The 24,862-nt window shown below is 42.5% G+C and overlaps 1 protein-coding gene across 2 annotated transcripts in view; it reads right to left on the minus strand.

The window, feature by feature from the left end:
• TMEM131 (transmembrane protein 131) overlaps positions 1-24,862 on the minus strand; it is a 117,421-nt gene that overhangs the window by 14,568 nt on the left and 77,991 nt on the right. For both annotated transcript variants that reach the window (XM_056861747.1, XM_056861748.1), the window contains 16 exons: positions 23,789-23,899; positions 23,574-23,708; positions 22,532-22,636; positions 19,332-19,418; positions 17,399-17,551; positions 17,201-17,276; positions 16,996-17,113; positions 15,220-15,358; positions 15,010-15,119; positions 14,212-14,278; positions 12,746-12,897; positions 12,384-12,526; positions 11,730-11,916; positions 9,447-9,632; positions 7,625-7,783; positions 6,076-6,662 (listed from right to left, as the gene is read on the minus strand). In XM_056861747.1, coding sequence (XP_056717725.1) covers positions 6,076-6,662; positions 7,625-7,783; positions 9,447-9,632; positions 11,730-11,916; positions 12,384-12,526; positions 12,746-12,897; positions 14,212-14,278; positions 15,010-15,119; positions 15,220-15,358; positions 16,996-17,113; positions 17,201-17,276; positions 17,399-17,551; positions 19,332-19,418; positions 22,532-22,636; positions 23,574-23,708; positions 23,789-23,899 — 2,515 coding nt within the window. The remainder of the gene's footprint in view (positions 1-6,075; positions 6,663-7,624; positions 7,784-9,446; positions 9,633-11,729; positions 11,917-12,383; positions 12,527-12,745; positions 12,898-14,211; positions 14,279-15,009; positions 15,120-15,219; positions 15,359-16,995; positions 17,114-17,200; positions 17,277-17,398; positions 17,552-19,331; positions 19,419-22,531; positions 22,637-23,573; positions 23,709-23,788; positions 23,900-24,862) is intronic.

Here is a 24,862-nt window from a genome sequence, read left to right on the forward strand (position 1 = left end):
CTCCCCCCTTTTTTAATTTCTTTGTTTTTCTCCTGTTTTAAATTGTGTACTCCCTCAGTACACATTAACGTGTACTCCCTCAGTACACATTAAGTTTCCCCAGTAAGGCAAACAACAGCTCCCTGGGCCTACTTGCAGTTGGGGGAAAATGACATATGGGCAGGTCTACGACTCTTCTCCCTGCTGTCCTAATCTGAATCAGGCCTTCGTGTGTCTGGGAAGCAGAAAACCCTCTGTCAACCTGACCCATGAGTCACGCCCAGGAAAAATGCATTGCATAGTTAGGCCCTAAGTGATAAGGTTGCCAAGCCTCTCACTATGGCGAAAGGCTTCCCACTGACGGCGCCTGCTGCCGCTCTGAGCAGCAGCGGGAGAAAAAGAAAAGAAAAACCTGCTGCCAGCCTCGGCAGCTGTATGTCCCGGAAGTGACAATGGGTAGCCCTAGGAAAGGGTGGATTCCGGCGATTCCTAGAGCTACCCATTGTCACTTCCAGGTTGTTCCTGGCCTGGAAACCCTACTAAGTAAAGAAGCAGGACTACACATACTGACCAGAACCAAGCTGAAGTGGTTTACTGTATATGTTGAAGGAATCTGGGTGAAACTGCTTATCCAATCAACATGCAAGAAAAAGCAGGACAGTTTCATTAGTCCTAAGATCACAGAAATAGTTCTGCATTACAGTTCTCATTGCCCGTATACTTTTACCCTCCTAGCAAGTAAATGTGTGCAAACTACTCCCAAGATATAGAGTTACTTTCAGGAACACTTTCTGATTCATCCTGTAAAGTAAGACGCAATCCTCTGGCACAGAATTGTTGAATACACTTAATAATTGCATTGCTTGCTGAAAATTATTGTTTAAACCTATCCACATGAAAACACTTTAACAACAAATATTGTTCAATCTGGATTTTTCTCCAAGTCTTCTCTAATCACATCTACTTTCTGATGTACATTTTAGAAGTCACTGTGGTGTAGTGGTTAGGAGCGGTGGACTCTAATCTGGAGAACTGGGTTGGTTTCTCCACTCCTAACCATGAAGCCTGCTGGGAGACTTTAGGTTAGTCACAGTTCTGTCCGAACTCTTTCAGCCCCACCTACCTTACAAGGTGTTGTCATAGGCTACAGTGAATTAAATACGAAGTTTGCCTATCAGACATTCATACAGAGCTCAAATGTTAAGAATAAAAGCCTCCCTGACCTGGATAAGATAAACGTACAGCTGCAAGGACATAAGCCAGCTATCTTACTGTCTTGGAATATGTTCCACTAACTGAGGGTCTTTCTCCCCTAAGTCTTGGAGTAAGGACAGATAAGAAGAGGGGGAAAGAGGGATATGCCTCATGACACTGCTGATTGTGAAATGTGCAGATGCTGTATGATGTAATGGTGTAATAAAGTTCTACCCTCTAAACTGCAAGGCTAGTCAAGGCAAGGTTGTGTAATGCAATGTAGGAATATCATTATGTTTTATGATTTAAAGGTGTTAACATTATATTATTGATTTACAAATGAATGGATTAAATGCGTCTTGTGCGGGAGAAGAGAATGATGTTAAAATTGAGTATATAAAGTACTTGTGAAGCTAAAAACTAATAGTTTATGGTTTAGTAAAATAGACACAGAGGATGTGGATGTCCAAATATGGTCTTACAAGGATGCAGTATTAATGCCTTGTTAAGTATCATAACTCTTTATTCCACAGGTGCAGAAGGCAAGCACTTTAAGGTTGCTGGTGCTTTACCCCAAACTCCACAGGTGCAGGGGCACCCACATATCAGATAACACTGAACTGGAGTGAATATAAGGGAGAGCTGCACAGCCAGTAGTTAGGAGAGTTGGTGGAGGACGACACTGGTCGTCTGGCCTCACTCTCCCCACATCTCAAAGATGTAAAACCTGAGGAGAGTTGGTGGAGGATGACACTGGTCGTCTGGCCTCACTCTCCCAACATCTCAAAGATGTAAAACCTGAGAGAGTTGGTGGAGGATGACACTGGTCATCTCGCCTCACTCTCTTCATCTCTTGTGTGAAGATGTAGAAGTTAAAGACTTGATGGAAGATGGCTTCGGTTGTCTGACCTCACTCTCTCCACACATCTCAACGATGTAAAACCTGGAAGAATGATTGGTAGAGGACAACGCTGGTTGTCTGGCTATGACATTCTATCCTTCCATTTCTTACATGAGATGGGACTCTAACATTTCACAAGACTTCTTGTGATAATAGGAAAGACTCCTCTTGAAGGAGATTCATTTCAAGATGACATGCTAAGGCTTGATGTCTGAAATGACTGCTTGCAGACTATTCCATAAGGATGGAGGCTCTTAGAATACCTACTAATCTTACTGTGGGCTTAAGAGTATTGGATCATTCCATATTTGGAACACTGACATCTCATTAATTCCTGCAAGGATTAATGAGTTCTCACTAAAAGATCTAAATAGTCCAGTTTGGCTTTCCTTAAGAAACAAGGAAGTTGTGAAACCCATGTCACAGAACTGAAGAGATTAGAAACATGATTCTTAGATACTATTAGAGATCTCTCTAATCAACCAGAGATATCTCTCAGGGTATGAGCCAGAGGTTTCCCCAAAGGGCAGGGGACGCTTCTGCACTCAGTTACAAAGATAGTACATACACAGTATAGTATATACATGGACCTTAATCCATGGAGCTGTTGAGCTCTCACACAGAACTGTAGGTTCACATATAAAGGTTCTCTCTAAGATTGGCATAATCAGAGAGACCTAAAAACAGAGTTGTAAGTAAGAACTCTTGAATATTAAAGCTACACATAGCTACAAATTATCAATTGACTATAGTCTTGCATAGCTCTAACTTCAGCTTTGCATAGACATATATCTGATACATAGACTTCAGAACATGTTTCCTGAATATAATCTAACATGAAATACTTAAAGAGCTTTTGGACTTCAGCTCTTATAGAAACTAGAAACCAGAGATTTTCTGACCTTTGCATATACCAGAAAAAGATATTGCAAGAACATAGAAACATTGGAAAAGATTCTATGTTCTTACAGAAAAGGTTTACTGAAAAAGGTTATCCTAAACAAGAATAGGGATCCTTTCAATTCTTTCTAAAGTTGATAACATGGCAAGGTAAAAGCATGTCTTTTGTCCTAAGATATTGCTATGATGCTGAAGAATGATTTGAGTTTGAGATGCCTTAACTAATCAAATCTTTCTTTCCTTACATTTAATCATCTTTTGACAGGTTTTCTGTAACTGATATATTCCTGGATGAAGTGCATTACAGGTTTAAGGTTGGAAAACCTAAATAGAGAAATTGCTTATAAAGATTGTTTGAAACTGCTTGCATAAATGAACATGTAAAAGAATCATAATGTTTATACTTTATGACATGTTTTAAAGGTATGTTAATATTCACAGATATATATTTAAAGTGAAATAAATGGTAAAATGAAACCCATTGTTTATAAATTTATTTGGCACACTTCAAGAAAAAGACTTGCTTTTTAAAAGTAAGTAAATCATTGAGTCTTGCTTTGATGACTGGCTGAATAAGATAATATATATTAATTTCTCAGGAAGTGGTCTTTTCTAAGAGCCTAGTCCAGGGGTCGGCAAACCGCGGCTGGCGAGCCACGTGCGGCTCTTTGGCCCGTTGATTGCGGCTCTCCGAACTTGGTTCGGAGCCCCTGCTCTCGCGTCTGCTCTCGCCGGCAGCCGGGCTGCGGAGCCGGTGCGCCTGAGAGCGAGCGAGCAGGTGAGCGGGCGCGCTGTCTCTCCCCGCCCCCGCCGTGGAGAATGGCGGGTACCCCTTTCCCTTGCCCTCAATGGTTGGAAGGCTAAAGCCTCCCCTCCCCTCTAGCCACGTGATTACTGGGTGGGCGGCTCCTGGCAGTTCCTGGCCCGCCCCACCCACCTATCAGCTGTTGGGCTGGGCGGGCTTCCTTTGGCGGTGTGTCCCCAGCCGCGGCGCTGGGCCGCGGCGCCCCATCTTCTGCGGCGCCGACTCCGTTCCCCCGTCGTCTTCTGGGCCTGCGGGTCCCTGTAGGGAAGAGGCACACTTTGGAGCCAGCAGGGGCTTATCTGGTAAGTGGAGGTGGCGGGAAAGCCCCGGGGCACGGTGTGGGCCCCCCGACCTGGGACACACATAATGGTACAACTCAGGGTTGTCTGCTGAAGCTGGAGGGTGGGAGATTCAAAACTGATAAAAGGAAGTATTTCTTTACACAACGCGTGGTTAAATGGTGGGACTCCCTGCCCCAGGATGTGGTGATGGCTGCCAACTTGGAGGGCTTTAAGAGGGGAGTGGACCTGTTCATGGAGGAGAGGGCTATCCATGGCTACTAATCAAAATGGATACTAGTCATGATGCATGCCTATTCTCTCCAGGATCAGAGGAGCAGGCCTATTATATCAGGTGCTATGGAACGCAGGCAGGACAATGATGCTGCACTGGTCTTGCTGGTGGGCTTCCTGGAGGCACCTGGTTGGCCACTGTGGGAAGACTGCTGGACTTGAAGGGCCTTGGTCTGATCCAGCACGGCCTTTCTTATGTTCTCATGTGTTTACTGCGTCTGTGAATCTAGAGAAAAAAATTTGCTCACATTGTTCACATTAAGTGTTTGTCAGTCATTGTCATGATTTAATTTTAGGGATACCTTACTTACTTTTTTCCCTCCTCAGAGGCCACTGGCTTTCTTGGCGGTAGACCTGGACTCCGAGGAGGGGAAAAAGTCCCCCTTCAGAGGCCAGGTCTACCAATTGGCTTCTATGGGCCTCCGGAGGCCAGGTCTACTGCCAAGAAAGCCTATGGGTAGACCTGGCCTCCCAATGGGACTCAGCCGGAGGCCAGATCTACCAATAGGCTTTTATGGCCGTAGACCAGGCCTCCAGACAAGGACTCCGGACGGGGAGGGGGAAATGGCAGGGACTTGCAATTTAATTTTTATCAATAAATAAGATCACTATTAAGTATGATATCAAGTTTTATTCAGTGTACCTATAGTTTAATTAAGACTTAAAACTTTAATTAAAGTTTATTAAGTTAATAAGCAGTTTAAGAAATTTGGCTCTCAAAAAAAATCTCAATCGTTGTACTGTTGATATTTGGCTCTTTTGACTAATGAGTTTGCTGACCCCTGGCTTAGTCACATCAACAGCATGAACCGTGACAGTGTCTGATGTGGGGAGAAGAAGGGAAGGCAACTGTAAGCTGATTTGAATCTCTTTAAAAAGATAGAGAAAATCAGGGTATAAAAACCAACTCTTCTTCTTTTCTTTTCTCTTCTTCTTTTCTTTTATTATAAATAAAAGTAGCAGCTGCTTTTATGCAAGAAACACTGAAGCCCTTTGCAGTAAACAGAATTGCTGCATAAAATACAGGGTTTTCCTGATTAGACAGTACCAATCTTTTGAGGCAGACAACAATGAAAATGAAAGCATGGCCAGAAGCTGCGTCCTCCCCACCACCTACACTTTGCATGACTGAAAGCTAGTTAACACTTTCTCTGAGCTGGCACTATTCTCCCAACCTTATCAAGCAGCTGTGACTATTAGTCCAAAAGAACAGATGTAAGTTAATTTGAAAAGTCTTTATGAACTATGTATTCTGTACAATGAATTTCATCTAATGTACAAGAAAGAAGGAGCCCCGTGGCGCAGAGTGGTAAGCTGCAGTATTGCAGTCCAAAGCTTTGCTCACGACCTGAGTTCGATCCCAACAGAAGTTGGTTTCAGGTAGCCAACTCAAGGTTGACTCAGCCTTCCATCCTTCCGAGGTCGGTCAAATGAGTACCCAGCTTGCTGGGGGTAAAGGGAAGATGACTGGGGAAGGCCCTGGCAAACCACCCCGGAAACAAAGTCTGCCTAGAAAATGTCGGCATGTGACATCACCCCATGGGTCAAGAATGACCCGGTGCTTGCACAGGGGACCTTTACCTTTACAAGTATTGTACAAAAGCTAAGATTTGATTAGAGAGGTGAAAGAGGAAGTGGATGTTCACTGAACAACTGCAGCTTTATATGCGCCCTTAAATTTCTTCATAAGCCCGAATTCATCAGGTAAAGCAGGAGGTTATTACCTTTGTTTTTTGCTACTGGAGATGGGGGCTGCTCTGTAAACACATCTGGGGAACGGGATTCTGGGTGATCAAAGTCTTTGTCCATGGTTTCTATAAGACCAGCAAGGTCAGAGTCCTCTGAGCTGTGCCTTGTGTTGCTGACACACTCTGAATGTGAAGGGCTTGGAAGCTGCAACGGGGGATTTTCAGTCTGCTCACCTTGCTGCTGAGGCACTGTTGGTGATGGTGATGACTGTTGCTCTAGTAAGACTGGAGCATGCTGCTGGTTTGATTGCTGACTTTGCTTTGCCCCCCTCGATTTCCTGCTTGCTGCATGATTCTGAGTTGCAGCACTGGAGTCCAGGAAGAGGGCACCAGCTCTGTTCACTGACTGTACAGATCCTGTCTGTGTGGAAGTCCTGCCAGCAACACTGGGACTGTTTTTAAACTTCGCAGCCTCAGCCTCCACTGAATTTCTATTGCTGTGTAGGCTTGCTGTTGAATTGTATTGCTTATGGCTTCCTGCATTGGATCGTGATGAGGAACTCCCTGGTCCATAGATTCCTCTGGAGGAGCTGTGGTTAGAATCGGATCCAAGTGCATTCAAGCTGGAAGCAAAACAAATGGGTTTAGATTTAGATGACTTGTAGGGCAAATGTTTAGCAAGATGGAGCTACACCATTGGCAAGCGTTAAAACTATACAGAAATATTAAGAACTGATTTAAACAATACAACTTCAGAAACACTATTGAACAAGCAGGTATAAGGGTTGCATTAACCCTATATACTTGCTTCAAGAGACAAAGAGGTTATTTTTCCAAAGTATCTACTAGAACCGACCCACAAAGAATTATTACACAGATAAGACAAACAAAATCCATATTAAATCCCATTTCAAAATATTTTATGAAGTTATATACACTCTATTAATTCTATGAGGTCACCCTTCCTGGATCCACTTTCCCCCTTTATTACTCTTTCTCCATTAATGTATTTTTCTGTGTAACCTCAGCTCTCCCACTTAGTATTATGTAGTAGTTTTCCTGAAATTTATCTGGTTCCATATATTACTTTTTAAACCCGAGAACATAAATACTCAAGTAAAAAGCACGTGCAAACTATGCCAAAGGATGGCAAGTTTATGCACAAGCTGTAACTTTTCCTGGCAGAAACTAAGATTTACTTGCTTGCACACCATTCACTAGTTTTACCTTTACGTATTTCCTTTCACAACAGCTTCAGAGTACATGAAAACAACCACATGAAGCAGCATTATCTGGCAGTATGTATGACCTATACTGGGATACCCTTTTGGGAGGGAGGGACTTTTGCTTGATATTTATGTTCTGCTTTTCAGGGGAGCAACTAAATCTGTCTTATTTTTCAAGATAACACAGCCTGAAAGGCCATTTTGCATCAGCCCTATACTTTTATCCCACAGGACATTTTTTTGCTGCACTTGCAACTCTGTTCAAATTACTATCACATCAGCTGCTTCCTTTATTAAACCAACATACACTGGTGAGAAATACTACTTTGCAAACACTCCGTTCACAAGCGAGGGCTTACTTTCCATCAGATGAAATGCCAACTATTCTCCTGAGATCAAATGGCCTTCCCATATCAAAGGGAGGATTGGATGCCTCAAAGGACAGTCGCCTTCTGAATGGCTCCCAGATTCCTTGAGCTTCTAAATAGGCTGTTCCAATGACTAAAAGGAAGAGCACACTGCAAGAGACAAGACAGGTTATCAGTGGTTTTGCAATCTTAGTGCTGAAAATAAAGGGAAGTCCATCACTTGCTGGCTAACCAAGAGCAGCAACACTCCCCCTCCCATCCTAAGCACGATTGACATGTATACTATTAATATGTGCGTATGCATGTATTACTGGATGTGCAATTAAAACAGAAAAGCAAGCTATAATATTGGTGCTCAGAAACAAGATTAAAACAGTAAACAAGATCAACAGTAAACAAGCCTCTGTAACTTGTCAGCTGTTGGGCCTTGGTCAGTGGCGAGCTGCCACGAAAACTGAATTCCTAAGTCAGGGGACTCCCAGCAGAGAAAGCTTTAATCACTCAGCAAGTAGTACACTAATTTAGGATCAGCTTCTCCTAGGAATTTCCCAGTCAACTGGGTCTGCTGAAATGGGATATGCAGCAAGAAACTGGATCTTCCACAACCTTGTCCCAACTCCTCCCTAATTAATTCGCAGACAGTTCTTAACGTAACTAAATGCTTGCCTTTTCACTCTAAAAGCAGTTACTAGTTGCCTCCTTGCTTGGCATATGACTTCGCTGCAGGAGTTAACACTGCGATATCTTGTCATATTTTTATCCTGTCCTTCCTCTAAGGAGCTCAGGGTGGCATACTTATTATCAATACTTTAACTGTAAAAGAACTCTTGCATACATGAGGCTTCACAGCTCTTCAATACTAAGACTCGTTTTGATGGCTATACAACAGGAGCCAATTTGGGGAGGGGCTATGGCTCAGTGTTACAGCATCTGTTTGGCATGCAGAAGGTCCCAGGTTCAATCCCCGGCATCTCCAGTTAAAGCAGTGGTTCCCAACCTTTTTTTGACCAGGGACCACTAGGACTTTTTTGTTCAGTGCAGGGACCCCAAGGTTCAACATAAAAATTCAGAGAATTTGAAAATAAACTTTAATCATAACTGTTCATTAAACATTAAACTTAGAATAATATTTGAACATATATTTTTATAATAGAGAACTTTTAATTGAAAATATTAATTTATTGTGGGTTTATAATTTTGTTTCGTGGACCTTAATTTAGTTCTCGCGGACCCTTGGGGGTCCACAGACCCCCGGTTGGGAACCAGTGAGTTAAAGGGACCAGGCAAGTAGGTGATGTGAAAGACCTCAGCCTGAGACCCTGGAGAGCCCCTGCTGGTCTGAGTAGACAACACTGACTTTGATGGACCAAGGGTCTGATTCAGTAGAAGGCAGCTTCATGTGTTCAAATCATTCATTCTGGCAAGCATTTATAACTTTTAGCCCTACTGTCTCCTGTTAACTATTGGTTTCCATTGCCCTTCTGAGGTATAAGTAGACTCCCAGCACATAGTGGTCATGGAAACAACTGAATCCAGGACAAACTGGTTTTGAAAAACAGCCTTTATACACTCTTGCAGTTTTCAAGGCAGTATTGGCCTAGCATGAAGACTGCCTGGTTCAGCACTGAAATAAGAGAATCCTGAGAACAGGAGCTTCTGGGCATCACAGTTATTAAGTGTCACACCAAAAGTAACACTAGCATGCTCAAGCAGAAATTATGAAATTCTATGTCTAACAGAAAATGACATATTTCCCTGTTATTTTGTTCATGGCCTAGTAGCATTGCCTCATGAAGATACAAGACAGAAGTACCTCATTATTCCTGAGACAATTATGTACAGTGCCAGCTCCCAGTTGGGCCTGGGCAGAGCTTCTGCACAAGTTGCTAACATATGATAGGGGAGGGATGCATTTAATATGAATGCAAATTCAGAGCCTCCTGATGTCGTTAATGTCAGTTCACGAATGACTCTGGAAGTAGTGAAATCAGGTGTAAACCTGTAAAGTGAAGGAGAATAGTTACATTCATTAATTAGAATACCACACACTCGCATGTTCGGTTTAGGCAATGGTAATCCTGGGGGTTCATTATCACCTCCCACCTTATCCCCCATATCTAAATAAAAAAAACAAATAATTGCCAGGCTAGCCTGATCTCGTCAGATCTCAGAAGCTAAGCAGGGTCAGCCCTGGTTAGTATTTGGATGGGAGACCACCAAGGAAGACCAGGGTTGCTGTGCAGAGGAAGGCACTGGCAAACCACCTCTGTTAGTCTCTTGCCATGAAAACCCCCCAAAAGGGGTCGCCATAAGTAGGCTGCGACTTGACGGCACTTTACACACACACATGAGTAGGGTTAAGTAGTTTATTCAATTTTACGCTCCTTAGACCAAACATATAAAATCTTTGCAGGGTTAAGTATTTATTTGCAACGTTTGGATAAATATTTGTCAAATCTGATGAGGCTCAACATTAAACTTTTGCTGCTTTTGTTTTAGTAACTAGGTGTTTAGTAACTAGGTACATTAGAGGGTGCCACCTTGGTAACTGTTGATGGATTCATACAGTGTGATTATCTGTTTGTAGCATCCGACGTGTCCTGCATGTCTGAATAAATGTCATAAATTGATCACTATAGATGGAATTTTCATATCACCTGATGTCAAATCAATATTAAACAATGTTAGTTATCAGTACTCTTGTCTGAGTCTTCCAAGTGTTGATGTACATGCATTTGTAGGCAATCCCATTGTCGCAGCACTTCATGACCTGATTCCTCATAGGTGAAAATAAAATGGTTTCTTTTCAAGTCAATAGAAAACATAAATTCAAGCCTGTTCTAAAGCTTGGACAAATTCAGTAAAAACAGACTCAAAACAATGTGTAACTAGGCAGTTATCGCCATTAAGATTACTTAAATAGCAGTAGAGAGAACCTAGAGTGTAGAAAAATGTAGCAGCGATAATTAGTTTTAAAAGAATCAAGGTGAACAGTGACCGAAAAATTTCATAAGATAAAATCCTCATTTACGTGTGTGTGTAAAGTGCCGTCAAGTCGCAGCCGACTTATGGCGACCCCTTTTGGGGGAGGTTTTATGGCAAGAGACTAACTAACAGAGGTGGTTTGCCAGTGCCTTCCTCTGCACAGCAACCCTGGTATTCCTTGGTGGTCTCCCATCCAAATACTAACCAGGGCTGACCCTGCTTAGCTTCTGAGATCTGACGAGATCAGGCTAGCCTGGCAATTATTTGTTTTTTTTATTCAGGTCAGGGCAACCCTACTCATAGCTGCCTTCAAAAAATGTTTATGGCTAGGGTAGGCTGAAGAGTACCTAATAAAGCAGTAGACTAGGTGCTTGGAGTTTTGTGATCAGAACTGCATACTTTTTAAAAAAATGCAGTTATGTGTGTGGAGGCCACATTGTGATTAGGACCACTGTACACATACATGGAAGTGAGTTTCAATCCTTCACCCATGGGCCTTTTCATGACCTGAAACCAGCGGCTGCCCAGGGAAAATGGCATGAGAAGGCTTAAGACCCCCATCCCTGCACCGTGTGGATCTGATCAGAATCAGGCCCTCAGGCACCTAATAACTGTATTTCCAAAACACACCAAAAAACCCTTCAATCATGGAACTCACAGCATGTCACCTAGCTGAGCCTTAAGTGACAAACACAAACATGGCTTTATCTGCTGGTCAAGTGACCTTAAGTAACTGAACTGTCTGAGACCCTGGAGAGCCGCTGCCGGTCTGAGTAGACAATACTGACTTTGATGGACCAAGGGTCTGATTCAGTATAAGGCAGCTTTCACGTGTTCAACTTACTTCATACTTTGGTTCCTCACTGGGTTACAGTAATAGTTGCTATTTACATAAACTGTACTAACTCTGAAGTAGAGAATAATTTTGCAAATTTCTTTTTTTTTAAGATGAAAGGAATTTTCTAATAATTAAGCCACCCTGTGCAGGTTTCTGGAGAGGTAACACACGAATTGCCTAAATAAATGTTTACTATAATACCTAAGATAGGAAGTCTATCCCTGTCTCCCGCATTGTTAAAACGATGTCCATCTCCAACATAGGCAAACTCACAATATGACAATGTCTTTAGAGGCATTGGCGTTTAGTGCAAATTCTTGACAGTTAACTACTTTAAATCCATATCCTTCACATAAATATCCACTGATTGCCATGGACTTTATGTTAACTTGAAGCTGCCCTGTGTTCTCCACTCTGAATGTTCTTTTCAGCGTAAAATTTGGTTCCTTTAGTGTAGTTTCTGAAACAAAAGAGTTAAGGTTAGATCCCGATAATATAAGATGTTTGTTGAATAAAGACAAGTATCAGTGCAACTCCAATAGTTCTTTATAAAGCCACTCCCTCTCATTTGCTCCCTCCCCAGGCCCATATGATAATTCATACGTAATTGATCCTGTTGGAGCTAAAGTAATTTATTTAGTTTATATTCCGCCTTATTGCCTCAGATTCAAGGCAGCTATCAATGCAATAGCAGGTGGCAAAGAAAAAATATAATGGTCCAATTAACAAGATTAAAACACAGATTAAACACAGAGAATTTTTTTAATATGCAGATTAAAAACACACTGAATTTTTAAAAAGAAACCTACGACCATGCAGCCCAATCTGCCTCACCCTCCACCAAAGGCTCTCTGGAATGAAACTCTCACATGCCTTCTTAATGTAGTGAGTGAAGGCACCCTCCGCACCCACTCTTTTCACACTCACTTTCAGTACAATCTCTCAGTGAGGCTTCAGTGATTTTGAACCGTAATGAGCTCCCGGGGCCAGGTGGCTTCCCTGCAACTTTCAAGCTTTCGATGGTTCCTTGTCCTTTAACCATTATAGCATCAATTACAGTCAAATTATTTCTGTATGGAAAAAACACACACAAAGAAATACTTACTATGCTCATCTTTCTAACCCCCCACCCCAATCAGAAATTGTGTCATGCCTCACTCTGTGTTAATATTTAAGCATTCATTTTGAAAAGAAGTCAGTTGAAATGCTTATTTAGAATGAAAGTCATGACTGATCTCCTCAAGTCACAATTAAAGTGCAATTCAAACAAATCCGGAGGCATACTGTACCTGACAACTATTAGCGAGGATACGGTTTTATTAAGAACTGGAGTAAATTTTACTCTGACAGATTTCCTCTCACCAGGCTTTAAAATTACATTTAAAACCAGCTGCCGTGACAATCCCTCTGTAAATCCTGTGGAGCTCTGCAAAGTCTGGCCCTTAACCAAGGAACACAAAATTTAAATGTGAGTAAGTTCACATAAATTCCTCCATCCCTACATTTATGGATAGCTTAAATGCTACATATTTAAAGGATTTATTCTTTCTCTGAATGGACTGAAACAAAACAGTGAATCCCCATGCTCCCTTTGGTCATCCTCTAGGGGCCTCCTGCAGGTGCCTGGCCCCAGGATGGCTTGGTTAGCTGTCACCAGGTGAAGGGCTTTCTCAGTTGTGGCCCCTGCCCTGTGGAATGAACTCTCTCATGACACCTGTGCCCCGCCGGACTTATTTAGTTACTGTACGTCATGCAAGGCTGAATTATTTAGGTTGATCTTTGAACTGTAATCCATATGTCTGGGTTGTTTTATTGGTGGTAAGGCGCTGGCCACATATTTTAATAGACTAACATTTTAATGTTAATATTTTAATTTCTTATCTGCTTTTATGTTGTTTTTAATTCATTCATACTGTCTCAATGTTGTAAGTGGCCAGCACTTTTACAGAATAATGAACAAGACAGAACTCTGTCCCAAGGAGCTTACAATCAGATTTAGATAGGGAGATGGAGACAGAGACATGAAAGGAAAGAATGGGAGAGGCATTAAGGAGAATTCTCCCACTCTGAAACCAAAGTTCCTTTCAAGGAGATCCAGAAGTGAGGGGAAGGAGAACACAATTGCAGGGCTTGTTCATGTGGTGCCAGACCTGGTTTGGAATTGTACCCGGACCCTGCCAGTGTGTGTACGGCATGACTACTAATGAGGGAGGTATGGAAAAAAGATGCCCCTTGAGAATGTAGGCTTAGTAGGGAAGAGTCACAGAACCCCTGAGTAAAATTAAATGAAGAGGAAACCAAAATTCCATTGACTTTATTCTTAAATGACCACTGGAGGCATTAGCCATTAATGTTAGGAATCTATGGATTCTTTGCATACTATATTTTTGGGTACATAGTGTGCTCCTTAAAAAAAGTCTCAATAAGGAGTGTGACTATAGATACATATTATAGTACTTCTCTGGGAGCCAGCAGAGGTAGTTGTACTTGGCTGCCTCAGCACATGCACATTTTCCTGCGCCCAGGCTACTTTGTATATTGCAAGATTATTAATACCTTACCACAGTCCTGCATGGTATGCCAGAAGTATCTCCATACTACAGATAGGGGAGGGGGAGAGGCTGAGACACTGTGACTTGCCTCAGGCTATCCAAATAGTTTATGGACACAACTCAATGGTTTCAACTACTATACCATGTCAGCTCCACATTAAGATTCAGATAAAAAGACAAGTGGTTGATAAAAAGTTACTTACACAGTTTCTAAAGACTTGAAATTCTAGTGTCTTCAGATTGAAATTAGTTGGCTTACTCAAATTGAACCTAAACATAATGACATACAGTAGTAAGGCATAGTTATGAACTTTGGAAATGTCATGCATCAATATTTAAATTAACGTTCTGTGGAATTACCTTGCTGGGTTAAAAATGGCAGGCTTTTTAACAGCACCGAATACAGCTATACGAAACCTAATTGTAATAACTTGTAATGTAAAGACAAGTAGTATAATAAATGGATGCTTGCAAAGGTTGTCTTTCAGCCAGACACTCCAAACGTAAAACCTTTAAACTTAAAGCTGAAACTAGATGGAGCAGTGACAGACTTGTCCTTCAGCTGCAGAGGTGGCGGAGATGGTTTAAAAACAATGGGGACACGAAGTAACCCCTCCTCCTGTGAAACCCCTTTCTCTGAGATGCTTTTCTCGCCATCAGGCTCCAGTATCAGAGGTGACCCCAGCTGGGGAAGAAGTGTCTTGAGAGAATAACTGTGGACAGTGGTAAGCGATTCAGTGCCACTGGGGCATGGCATCACTTTTCTCTTTACATCTCTCCCCCCCCCATACACTTTTGTACATGACTGAAGCAGACCCCTCAAATTAACTTTAGGGCCTCTGCCCTCAATACACTGTTCCTCCACAGACACAGCCTCTTTGGCATCCAAACAAGGTCTGATCTCTTCAGTGCAGCTGATTATGCTGCTCTTATGGACTTTAAAAGCAGCATGGATTGGATAGCCAATCCATGGAAGACATTGTACTCTGACTCCCACTTACCGATCTAGTAGCTTATCAACGAAGACTGATGGATTGGAATACAATGCTATGGGAAGAAACTGAACGAAAACAGGAACATCTGATGGATTTTCTAGAACAATTTCTTCCTCCTAATGGAACAAAATTCAATTCAGATTTCATACTCCAATGAAGGAAACTTTTTCTAATCTTAACTTTTATTAGTGCTGCATTAACACGAGCAGGACTTACAGATGAAGTGTTTGTGTTGGTAAGGGAGAAATCCAAATAGCGTGTTGAGCCAAGTAAAGAGGGCCAGAACAGTTCTGCTGTGATTTTGGATGTCACGGCCTTCTGAAGATCTGTGTCTACTTCAAACACAGCACTCAGTCTAGATGAACAACATAATTTAGCATCAAGAAACTCGGAAAAAAGCAGAAGAGTTGGTTTTTATATGTTTTATACTTTCTCTACCACTTAAGGAAGAATCAAACCGGCTTACAATCACCTTCCCTTCACCTCCCCACAACAGACACCCAGTGAGGAAGGTGAGGCTGCGAGAGCTCTAAGAGAGCTGTGACTGGCCCAAGGTCACCCAGCTGGCTTCATGTGTAGGAGTGGGGAAATCAAACCCGGTTCTCCGGATTAGAGTCCGCCACTCCACACCACAACCACTACACCATGCTGGAAAAAAAGAAGATTTAATGCATATAGAAATCATAGACAGTCAACTTTGCCACTCAATGTAATACTCATTTTTTAAAAAATCTTTTGTCTCCATATTCTGTATTTGATTGATCTGTGAAGACTGACAGATGGAAGAGACACAACACTGACACCAAAACATAAAACAAATGGGTTTTGTTAAAATACTACAAGAGCTCTACATACAGAGTATGAAAATTGCTAAACTTACACTTGCTTAAATCACTTTCTAAAGTAATCTGAGGGATGCTGTACCAGTTCATGTTTTCAAGGAAATTTAATGTTTTAAATGATGCCTTAGACAGTTTTTATTGCCTTAGTTTTTGTCTGTATTGTTTTCCAATTCTATGGGTCCTAGTGCATTGTTTATTGGAGGTCTTTGCTGTTGGTTTGAATTGATCTTTATATTTTGTAATCTGCCTTGAGCCTCAGTGAGAAAGTCATACTATAAATGAAGTAAATAAATAAAGTTTAAGTACATTGTTCAGACTCCAGACCTAGTTCAGAGTCTTCCTTGGAATTCAAACACAGAGGTCATCAGGCCAAGTTAAAGCTGTTATTCATGTAGTCAGTTTGTAGAAACAATGCACATGTGTGGGCGGAGTCAACACCAATTGCCTTTCCTGTCATACTGAACCAATGCTCTAGATGCTTCTACAATATAGTATCCAAGCCCTAAACAATCTTCAAAAAGTGATTTGAACCAGAATTCAATTAATCATAATTCCAACATTAATATATGGAAGCATTTATAGGACCTCCTCAGTGCACCAAAATCTAGTTTATTAAAACATACTTTGGTGGTACCTTGAACAATTTGACAACAAAAGTGTCCATGGGCCACAACCAACTCATGATGCCCCCTTCCACGGGTTGTTCCGGGCATCAGATGAGCAGAGGGGATTTGACATTGCCTTCCTCCGCGGAGTAACCCTAGTCTCCTTGATAGTCTCCCACCTAAGTACTGACTGTGGCAGATCCTGCTTAGCTCCCAAGCCCTGATGGGCTTAGGCCAAACTGACCCAATCAGGCTGCTGAATAATTTTAAAGAATACAAATGTTCCCCCTCAGCCATGAGGACAATTTGCAGTAAATTAAGATATGTCCTTCAGTGTCAACGTTACAGCCCAAGCTCCTTCGTTACTAACCTCATTTGGGGAGCTTATGAATTGCTCCACTGCCTACTCAGAGAACAGTTTCTCTTTCTGTGCTTGCTCACCACTTGTTACCAAGTGTTACACATTTATTATTTTAACAAGCAGTTGAGTTTTCTTTAAAAAAACAGTGCCAACGAAAAACAATTAAAATTGAAAATGTACTCACTGATGGCCTGAGTGATCTCTTACTCCAATCCATTCTTTGAATAAACTCTCATGCAAATCCCAATCTGAATCCCATGCATCTTCTTGCATAGACATACTATGTTGCAATTTTGATTCAGCTACAAAAGAGACAATCATTTCATCCAAGTATTTTCAATACTCAGAATGCCAAAAAATGTTAACAGTTAGAAATTAAAATCACTTACATTTACTCAGAAAAGGTAATCCAACATAGCAGTGATTTCCACACTGTAAACCGGGGTCAAAATACACATTCGCTATCTGAAAAATAGCACGACACAACTTGAACTAAACAAAACTTGCTTAGGACTGCAAAAAAAGTGAAAGATTTATATGCTTAAGAAGAGCTGCTTAATCACGGGTAAAATACACTAAACTCAAACCTTGGATTTTTTTCCTGGCTCCAGATCTTCCTTATTATTTCTTAATCTCTTGTAATAAAACCGGACATCTTCAGAGAGTGACCGGATCTGCTGTATTTTTACCTTCTGCGAGAAAGAGCTCATGATACTTAAACTCTGATGAACACTCTTGCCCTTAGGGAAAAAAAGAGATAAGTGTTGCACTGCTTTCCATATACATCGTTACATCCAGTGTTCTGGCACAACAGCTATTAAGTTGCTTTGTGTATGGGAACTTGTGTACAGGGACATCTAGAAAACAATATTTCCCTGCAATCTTCTTCATTCAGGTCTTTCCAACACAGGCATGTCTGGAATACGTTATTCAACATATTCTACCCATGCAAATGTTCTATACTTTTTGTACAAAAAATGTAGGAAAAAACTGGATGTTTAATATAGATAATAGCTGGGAACATTAAGAAACCCTTTTTATGCTCTGTGTGAATAATGGAACTACACATAACATGTAGTTCTTCACTAAGGCCGATAGCGTAGGGTCTATTGCAGAATTGTTTGTCCCTCCTTTGTAGCGCCACTATCGATCAAGCATTCAAAAAATTGAATGCATAGACCAATAAGGCGCGCTGCCGGGGAGAGAGAGAGGAGCGGGGTCTGGCGTTGGTGGCATGGCTCCATGCTCCTCCACCATGCCATCCCACCGGAGGTGAGGGGAATCTGGTGTCGGGGAGGTGGGCATCAGCGGCATGGCTCTGTGCCCCTCCACCATGCCGTCCCACCGTCGGTGCAGGGAATCCGGTGGCAGGGGGGCAGGCAGAGACAGCATCATGGCTCTGCTCCCCTCCACCACATCATCCCACTGGAGGTGAGGAGAAGCTGGCAGCAGGTGGAAGGGGACAGTTGGGGCGCGGGGTCCAGGTGCCGTAAAGGTGCTGCTGCTGCTGCCACCGCCGAGTCTGCCAGTGGCTAGCCTCCAACGGGAGTTGACCCAGAAGCTATATGCTCAGGCAAGCTCTTGCCTTTGTAGTGGGGCCTGGGCTAAAGTTGCAATAACAAAGCAACTTAAAAACTTGGGGAAACTCCAGGATGGGCCGGGTCGAAAAGATGGCCATGCGTGTTGACATGGTAGATTTGCTGCAAACCTGAGAGTTTCCCCGGACAAGGCCATGCGTTATCAGCCTAACACAGCACTCGAGAAACTAGTGCTCTTGTGGCTTAGCACATGCTCCACCATCGGGCTGTGGCTCCTACTGATGAGGTCCAAAAATGACTGGCACAGGTTTTCATTATTTAAGGTTAAATATTCTTCTGACATAGCAATTGATGAAAAAAATACATGGAATTAATTTAGTTGCTTTCAGCTTCTCGAATAAGTGGCTCAAAAGTAGCACTAAGCAACTGTCCTCAATATCTGTACTGACTTGTTCCACTGAGAACTGCAGGTATCAATACAGCAACTAGCATCCCTAGGGGGAAAATGTCTCATATTTCAGCAGCAGTTGCTCATGAAGTCATGAGAGATTTGAAGAACTTGGCAGAGCTAGCACTTACTAGTTCTAAGACTGATACAATCACTCTCCAGGTAAGCATCAATGAGAAACTAAATTTAGGGACTACCCAGTAGCTCCATGACAAAAGGTACTTCATGCTACTGCTGGGCAGCCAATAAGAACTACTGCAGGATGGGTGAACAGTTTAACTGAGTTTACTCTCTGTACCCATATATGTCAGCTATGACTTGACGGCCCCATCAATCCATCTATTGATCCATCAATCTATCTAGGAGGTCTCCCATCCAAATACTTGCTAGGTCTGACCCTGCTTAGCTTCTGAGATCTGACGAGATCAGGCTATCCTGGCCTATCCATATAGACTATCCAAAAATAGTTCAAGAAAATGGCAAGGAATAAGCAAAAAGGAGCTGTTAGAAATTCTTCCAAATACATTATCTTACGGGAAAAGAAGGTGGAAGGAGGATATGTTTTGGGGAACATGTAAGTGAGCCCACAGCAATTACAGCCTTCACAGGAATGGTCAAAATCTGTGGAAAGGGAAAAAAGCATTTTAGATCCAACAGTCAAGAGGATTCATCTAAACATTTTAAATCTGGTTTTTGGTGCTAGTAGTACATGTCCTCAAACCTTTTTTAAAACTCAGTTTTACAAGATGAGTACTGAAACCCTTAGCTGAAGTTTTATTCCTGCTTTTCTCCCCAATGGGGACCAAAACGGCTTACAACACTGATCTCTCCTCCTCTAGTTTAGCTTCACAACCACCAACCTGTGAGGAAGCTTAGACTGAGAGTGTATCATTGGTTCAAGATCACTCAGCAAGCTTCTACTGAAGACTGGATTCACACCTGGGTCTCCCAGATAGTCAAACTATCTCACACCACACCACAATTATATATGGGAAAAAAACTGGATCTTAAGATTCTCAGAAGGCTTCACTTCTCTTTAGGTCAAGTATCTGCTACATGTTAAGAATCAGAAATCAATATACCGTATCTAATTCTCAACATGGCCAAATCTGTGGATACTTAAATTCCTAGACTGGAGCCATTAACAGGCAAGACAAAGCTTTCTACAAACCTGAAAAATCTCCATGTTTGCTGAGAAATCTGAAAATCTAAAAAAGAAAAAAATTGGTGTGGGATGCCCTGGTGTGTAAGCTCACTAAGTGGCTTTGGACCAGTTACACATTCTCAGCCTAATGTATTTTATCAGGTTGTTGTGAGGATAAAATGGAGGAGAATGATATAAACTGCTTTGGATCCTCATTGTGGGGAAAAACAGGGTATAAATGAAGTAAATAATGAATAGAGCTGTAGATGAGGGGAAGATAAAAGCTAGGTTGCTTGGTGGGTGGGAAGGAGAGAAGGAAGCAGGGAAAGAGGGTTGTCAGTAGGGGCGAAAGAATAAATAGTGTGGAAGTGGGATCCAGGGAAGAGTGAGGTGCCAGCTGTAAGTTCTTGTCGGTTCCTCACTATAAAAATAGGACTGGTGGCCAGTACCAAGCAACAGAGCCTTAGTTTTCCCAGCTAGAGGTTGCCAGGAGGATGGAAAGCTGAAGACAAAAGAGCAAATGAAGGTAAGTTGGCTGGGTTATGGGATGGACAGAAGGAAGCTGGAAAAGGGAAGAGGCTATGGGGGCTTTCAGGGAAGGGAAAGGAAATAGTGACAGAAGTGAAAATGAGATGCTCTCCATTTGTTGTTGAAGGTTCCCTACTTGAATGCACATAATAGCAAAGAAAATTCCAGTTGAAGTTCACTGTCTGAAGGTATTTTTTTCCGGATTTCTACCTTCTGTAAGACTCATTTTCAAGAAGCATGTAAACTCGTGTTTGCACTTATATAACAATTTTGGTTAGGGGACCCACATTTGTATTACTTTTAAATAACATGGCATGGTATTCTTAGATATCATTTTGAGTAAGGTATGGGGTTATCATCACTTAATTTGCACAAGGCAAACTCAATAGACACATCAAATTAAAGTACTGATCAAAAGACTTCTAGGTTTGAAGTTTCCTGAAAGGTTACATATTGACTAATGCATACATTTCAAAAATATACACTGGTAGAGAAAGCTAAACAAAACCAGGAATTAACATCATAGCCCAGTGGTCGGCAAACTCATTATTCAACAGAGCCAAATATCAACAGTACAAAGATTGAGATTTCTTTTGAGAGCCAAAACGCCTTTTAACAACCATTCATGCACGGGATATTTTGCCTTGGATTTGCCGCTCTCTAGATGTACATTTCCCCCATCTGCATTCTCAAAACTCTGCAGGGGGGCTTATTGTTGAGTTTTGAGAATCTGGATGGGGAAAATGTGCATCTGAGTGGCAAACCCAAGGCAAAACCTCCCATTCATAAATGGCCATGCACAAACGAGAAGGAGAAAAGCTATCGTCACCTGCACACGCACCCCCACCCACACACACACCCGGTGCCCCGCAGCCACACCCGGCCACAGTTCTCAGACTCAAAGAAGCCAGCCCGGCCGCGGCAAGGGAGACTCCGAAGTGGAGGGCGGGGCAGAAGGCTGCAAACCCGGCCCGCTGTTCCCCGCGTCCCCCCCCTGCCCCACACCTACCTCGGCCGCAGCCGACTCCCCGCGGCTCCTTGCCCTCCAGCTCCAGGGGGCGTGCTCCAGCCAGCCGTGGAACACGGCTGGCTACTTCCCTGGTCTTCCCAGCAAAACCCCAGCCTGCAAGCAGAAACAAACTCTCTGCTGCTGCCCCCGCCTCCCCCCCCCCCAGCCCCCAGGTTTTCTGCTGTCCTGGCCCAGCTTCTGCGCCCTGAACTGCAGAAACGAGGCGGGTGAAGCTAACAGGGGCAGGCAGGACAAGCAGCCTCTCTAGTGTTCTCAGACTCCTTTGCAAAGGCCAGTTTGAAGGGAGATCCCCCTCAGAGCAAACTCACCCAGTTTCTAAAGTCTGCCCTCTAATCAGATGGAAAAAGGAGAGGGAGACCAGAGCAAAGGAACGAAGGTATCCGTAATGTGCACCTAGAGCAGAAAACCCAAGGCAAAACCTCCCGTGCCTCAACGGCCATGCACAAACGAGAAGGAGAAAAGCTATCGTCATCTGCACACGCACCCCCCACACACACACACAAGGTGCCCCGCAGCCACGCCCGGCCAAAAGTTCTCGGACTCCACGAAGCCAGCCTGGCCGCGGCGAGGGAGACTCTGAAGCGGAGGGCGGGGCAGAAGGAAGCCCCTCCTAGCCCGCTCTTCCCCGTGTCCCCGCCCTGCCCCGCACCTACCTCGGCCGCAGCCGACTCCCTGCAGCTCCTCGCCCTCCGGCTCCAGGGGGCGTGCTTCCCCAGCCCTTCCTCTGGCCAGCTGGCCCGGCCCACCCAGGCCGCGACTCCGCACCTCCGCCCCCTGGCTGAGGGCCACCAGCCAGGGGGGAGCAGAGGCGAGGCGACAGCCGCCCGCCCGCCGCCTCCACCTGCAGGGAGGAGCTGCAGAGCGCCGCCTCGTCCTCCTCCTCGAGAGCCGCACTCAAGGGCCCAAAGAGCCTCATGCGGCTCACGAGCCGCAGTTTGCCGACTACTGTCATAGCCAATCTGTATTTCTTTAATTTGATTCCTATTTATTTCCAGTCGCATTAATTTTGTGACTGATATCATTGAGGAGTACCTCATAATCTGTTGCGATCTGTATTGCACCGTCATGGAGTCCTTCAAGTTCTTTTGGTAAAAGTCTTACTCTGAATACAGTATATGAACTGGGCATCAGTGTTACCTGTAACATGGAAACAAATGTTGGCTTCATCTGCCTTATCCCACAATGTAAAACAAAAGGTCACATCAATTGTTATCTTAAAAGGATTCAATATGGAAATGCATAAAACAACGAACAGAAGTCTACTGGCATCTTAAAGACGAGAAAGATTTTATTCCATCCTAATCTTTTGTGGGTGACAGCCCAATAGAGCAAACTTCATCAGATGCGATCTAGTCCACAAAAGGTTATGCTAGAATAAGATTTTGCTTAGCCTTTAAGGTGCCACTAAATTCCTGCTTATTTTTGTTGCAACCGATTAGCTTCTTGAATTAGTATCACAAAATAATGTTGTCTGTTATTTATGGAGCATTTGTCAATGTGGAAAATACTCTGTAATCTTTAACCATTTAAATATCCCACTGAAGTAGGCTGCCTTTATTCACATTTCACAATGGATAAAGGACAGCTCTAAGATAGTGACTAGGGAAAAATTGCTAATGACTGCTTCAAATCCCATAAGGTCAGCAGCTACATATCTCTTTATTTTCTTTATGAGGTTCTGTATCACTTTGGGGTTTTTTTTAAACTGTGTATATATACTGCAGGCAGCTCAGCTCTATAAAGCAAGAAGAGAAAATATCCAGCTCGATAAATAAGGGGTACTCCTCCGTGATGACTTTAGTAAATTCCTTTGTGTAGGAGGCTTCCTAAATGCAAAAGAATTGTCTGATGAAGACAGTTACTTTTAGCCTTTTGCTACTGGAAGTTATGCCTGCATTTTTATCCTATAGGAAGTTATCCTATGCATTTTTAACCCAGAAGTCACTTACACTGAACTGAATGGCACTTGCTCGTAAATGTGCTTACATTGCTAGCTTAGCAATATAATTATCACCTTTAGTCCATATGGTACAAACAACTAGTATTTGGAGCACCAAGAAAGCTGGTTACTTACTGACGTTTGATCCAATGAACTGGCTTTTTCCAGATCTGGAAGACTTGCAATTATTGTAGTTCTGTTGCCTTTTGCAGCAGCCAGAAGCTCTATGATTAAGCCATCTCCTATTACATGCCAGCTTTTTATAGCCAGCTTGAAAAAGATGGAACAGTTTTAGTAATAAAATCATTGCCATTTAAACAAACAAACAAACATTTTTGGGCTTTTTTTACCTGAATTGGATTGCTGTTAACAATTGCAAACAAAATGCTATTTGTTTCTGTGGCACTTAATATGCCAAAATCTATGATCCGTTCTTCAGATTTTGGGGGCAACACGAAATACTAGAAAAACAGAAGAAGATTTAATGCATTTACAGTTGAAACATGAGAAGTTTATTTTTTAATTAGTAGAATGCTCTTGATTACATAATTGCTGGTAGAAAAACAATTATTCTGCAACAAGAAATAGCTGAGGATGCTTCGAGACATCAATGTGCCCAGCTCTGCTAGTCATAAATGTGGACATGGAATACAAGCACTTAATGGAAAATGCACCTGTTCTCACAGGAGCAACAGCTCCTGCATGATATCCCCTTCCACCTCCCCTCTATAACATCTGGATGAGTAGTTCATGTCTAGCTTTCAAGTATCCAGAATGCCAGGCATACAAATAGTGCTACAAGTGTTGCGACCCATCCAAGATGAATAAGAATTGTGTAAAGGGCACAGTGGACTCATATGAAGCTCCCATTTATCTTAATGGTGATCAAGCTTTAAAAATTTGAGTGGCTTTTGTCCAATGCTAATTAATGAAGGGGGTGCCTTTGGATTTCCTAGCTCAGGCATCAAGATAACTTAGACTAACAGATAACAGGGAGTCAAACCATTACAAAATTAGGCTCATTAGCATTTTTTAAGTCTGCAGGTTCAGTTCCAATTTGGGCCCTAACGTTAAAATATGGTTCAGTTACCAGTTACCAATTGAGATGCTTGAACCAGGTGAGATACAGCCAGATTAATGTAAAACTCTTACAACAGCAGTTCCTATAACACACACAATGAAACATTTTGCCTACAAAATAATGCATTTTAACATGCTTCTTGCATGTACTACTACCACATAATGTACGTCAAATTTGAGAATGTAGAATGAGTTTCAGTTCTCAAGTATTTTTCTACATTGGCTTGCATAGCAAAAATAGAAAATATGACTTAATCCATTTCTCGCTTTTCTTGTTTTCTGTTTGGCCAACAAAGATCATCAGCAATATAATGCAGCTATTTGTATTAGAATATTGTTAAAAA

The sequence above is a fragment of the Euleptes europaea genome, chromosome 16 (genome assembly GCF_029931775.1).
Source record: "Euleptes europaea isolate rEulEur1 chromosome 16, rEulEur1.hap1, whole genome shotgun sequence".
Taxonomy (NCBI): domain Eukaryota; kingdom Metazoa; phylum Chordata; class Lepidosauria; order Squamata; family Sphaerodactylidae; genus Euleptes; species Euleptes europaea.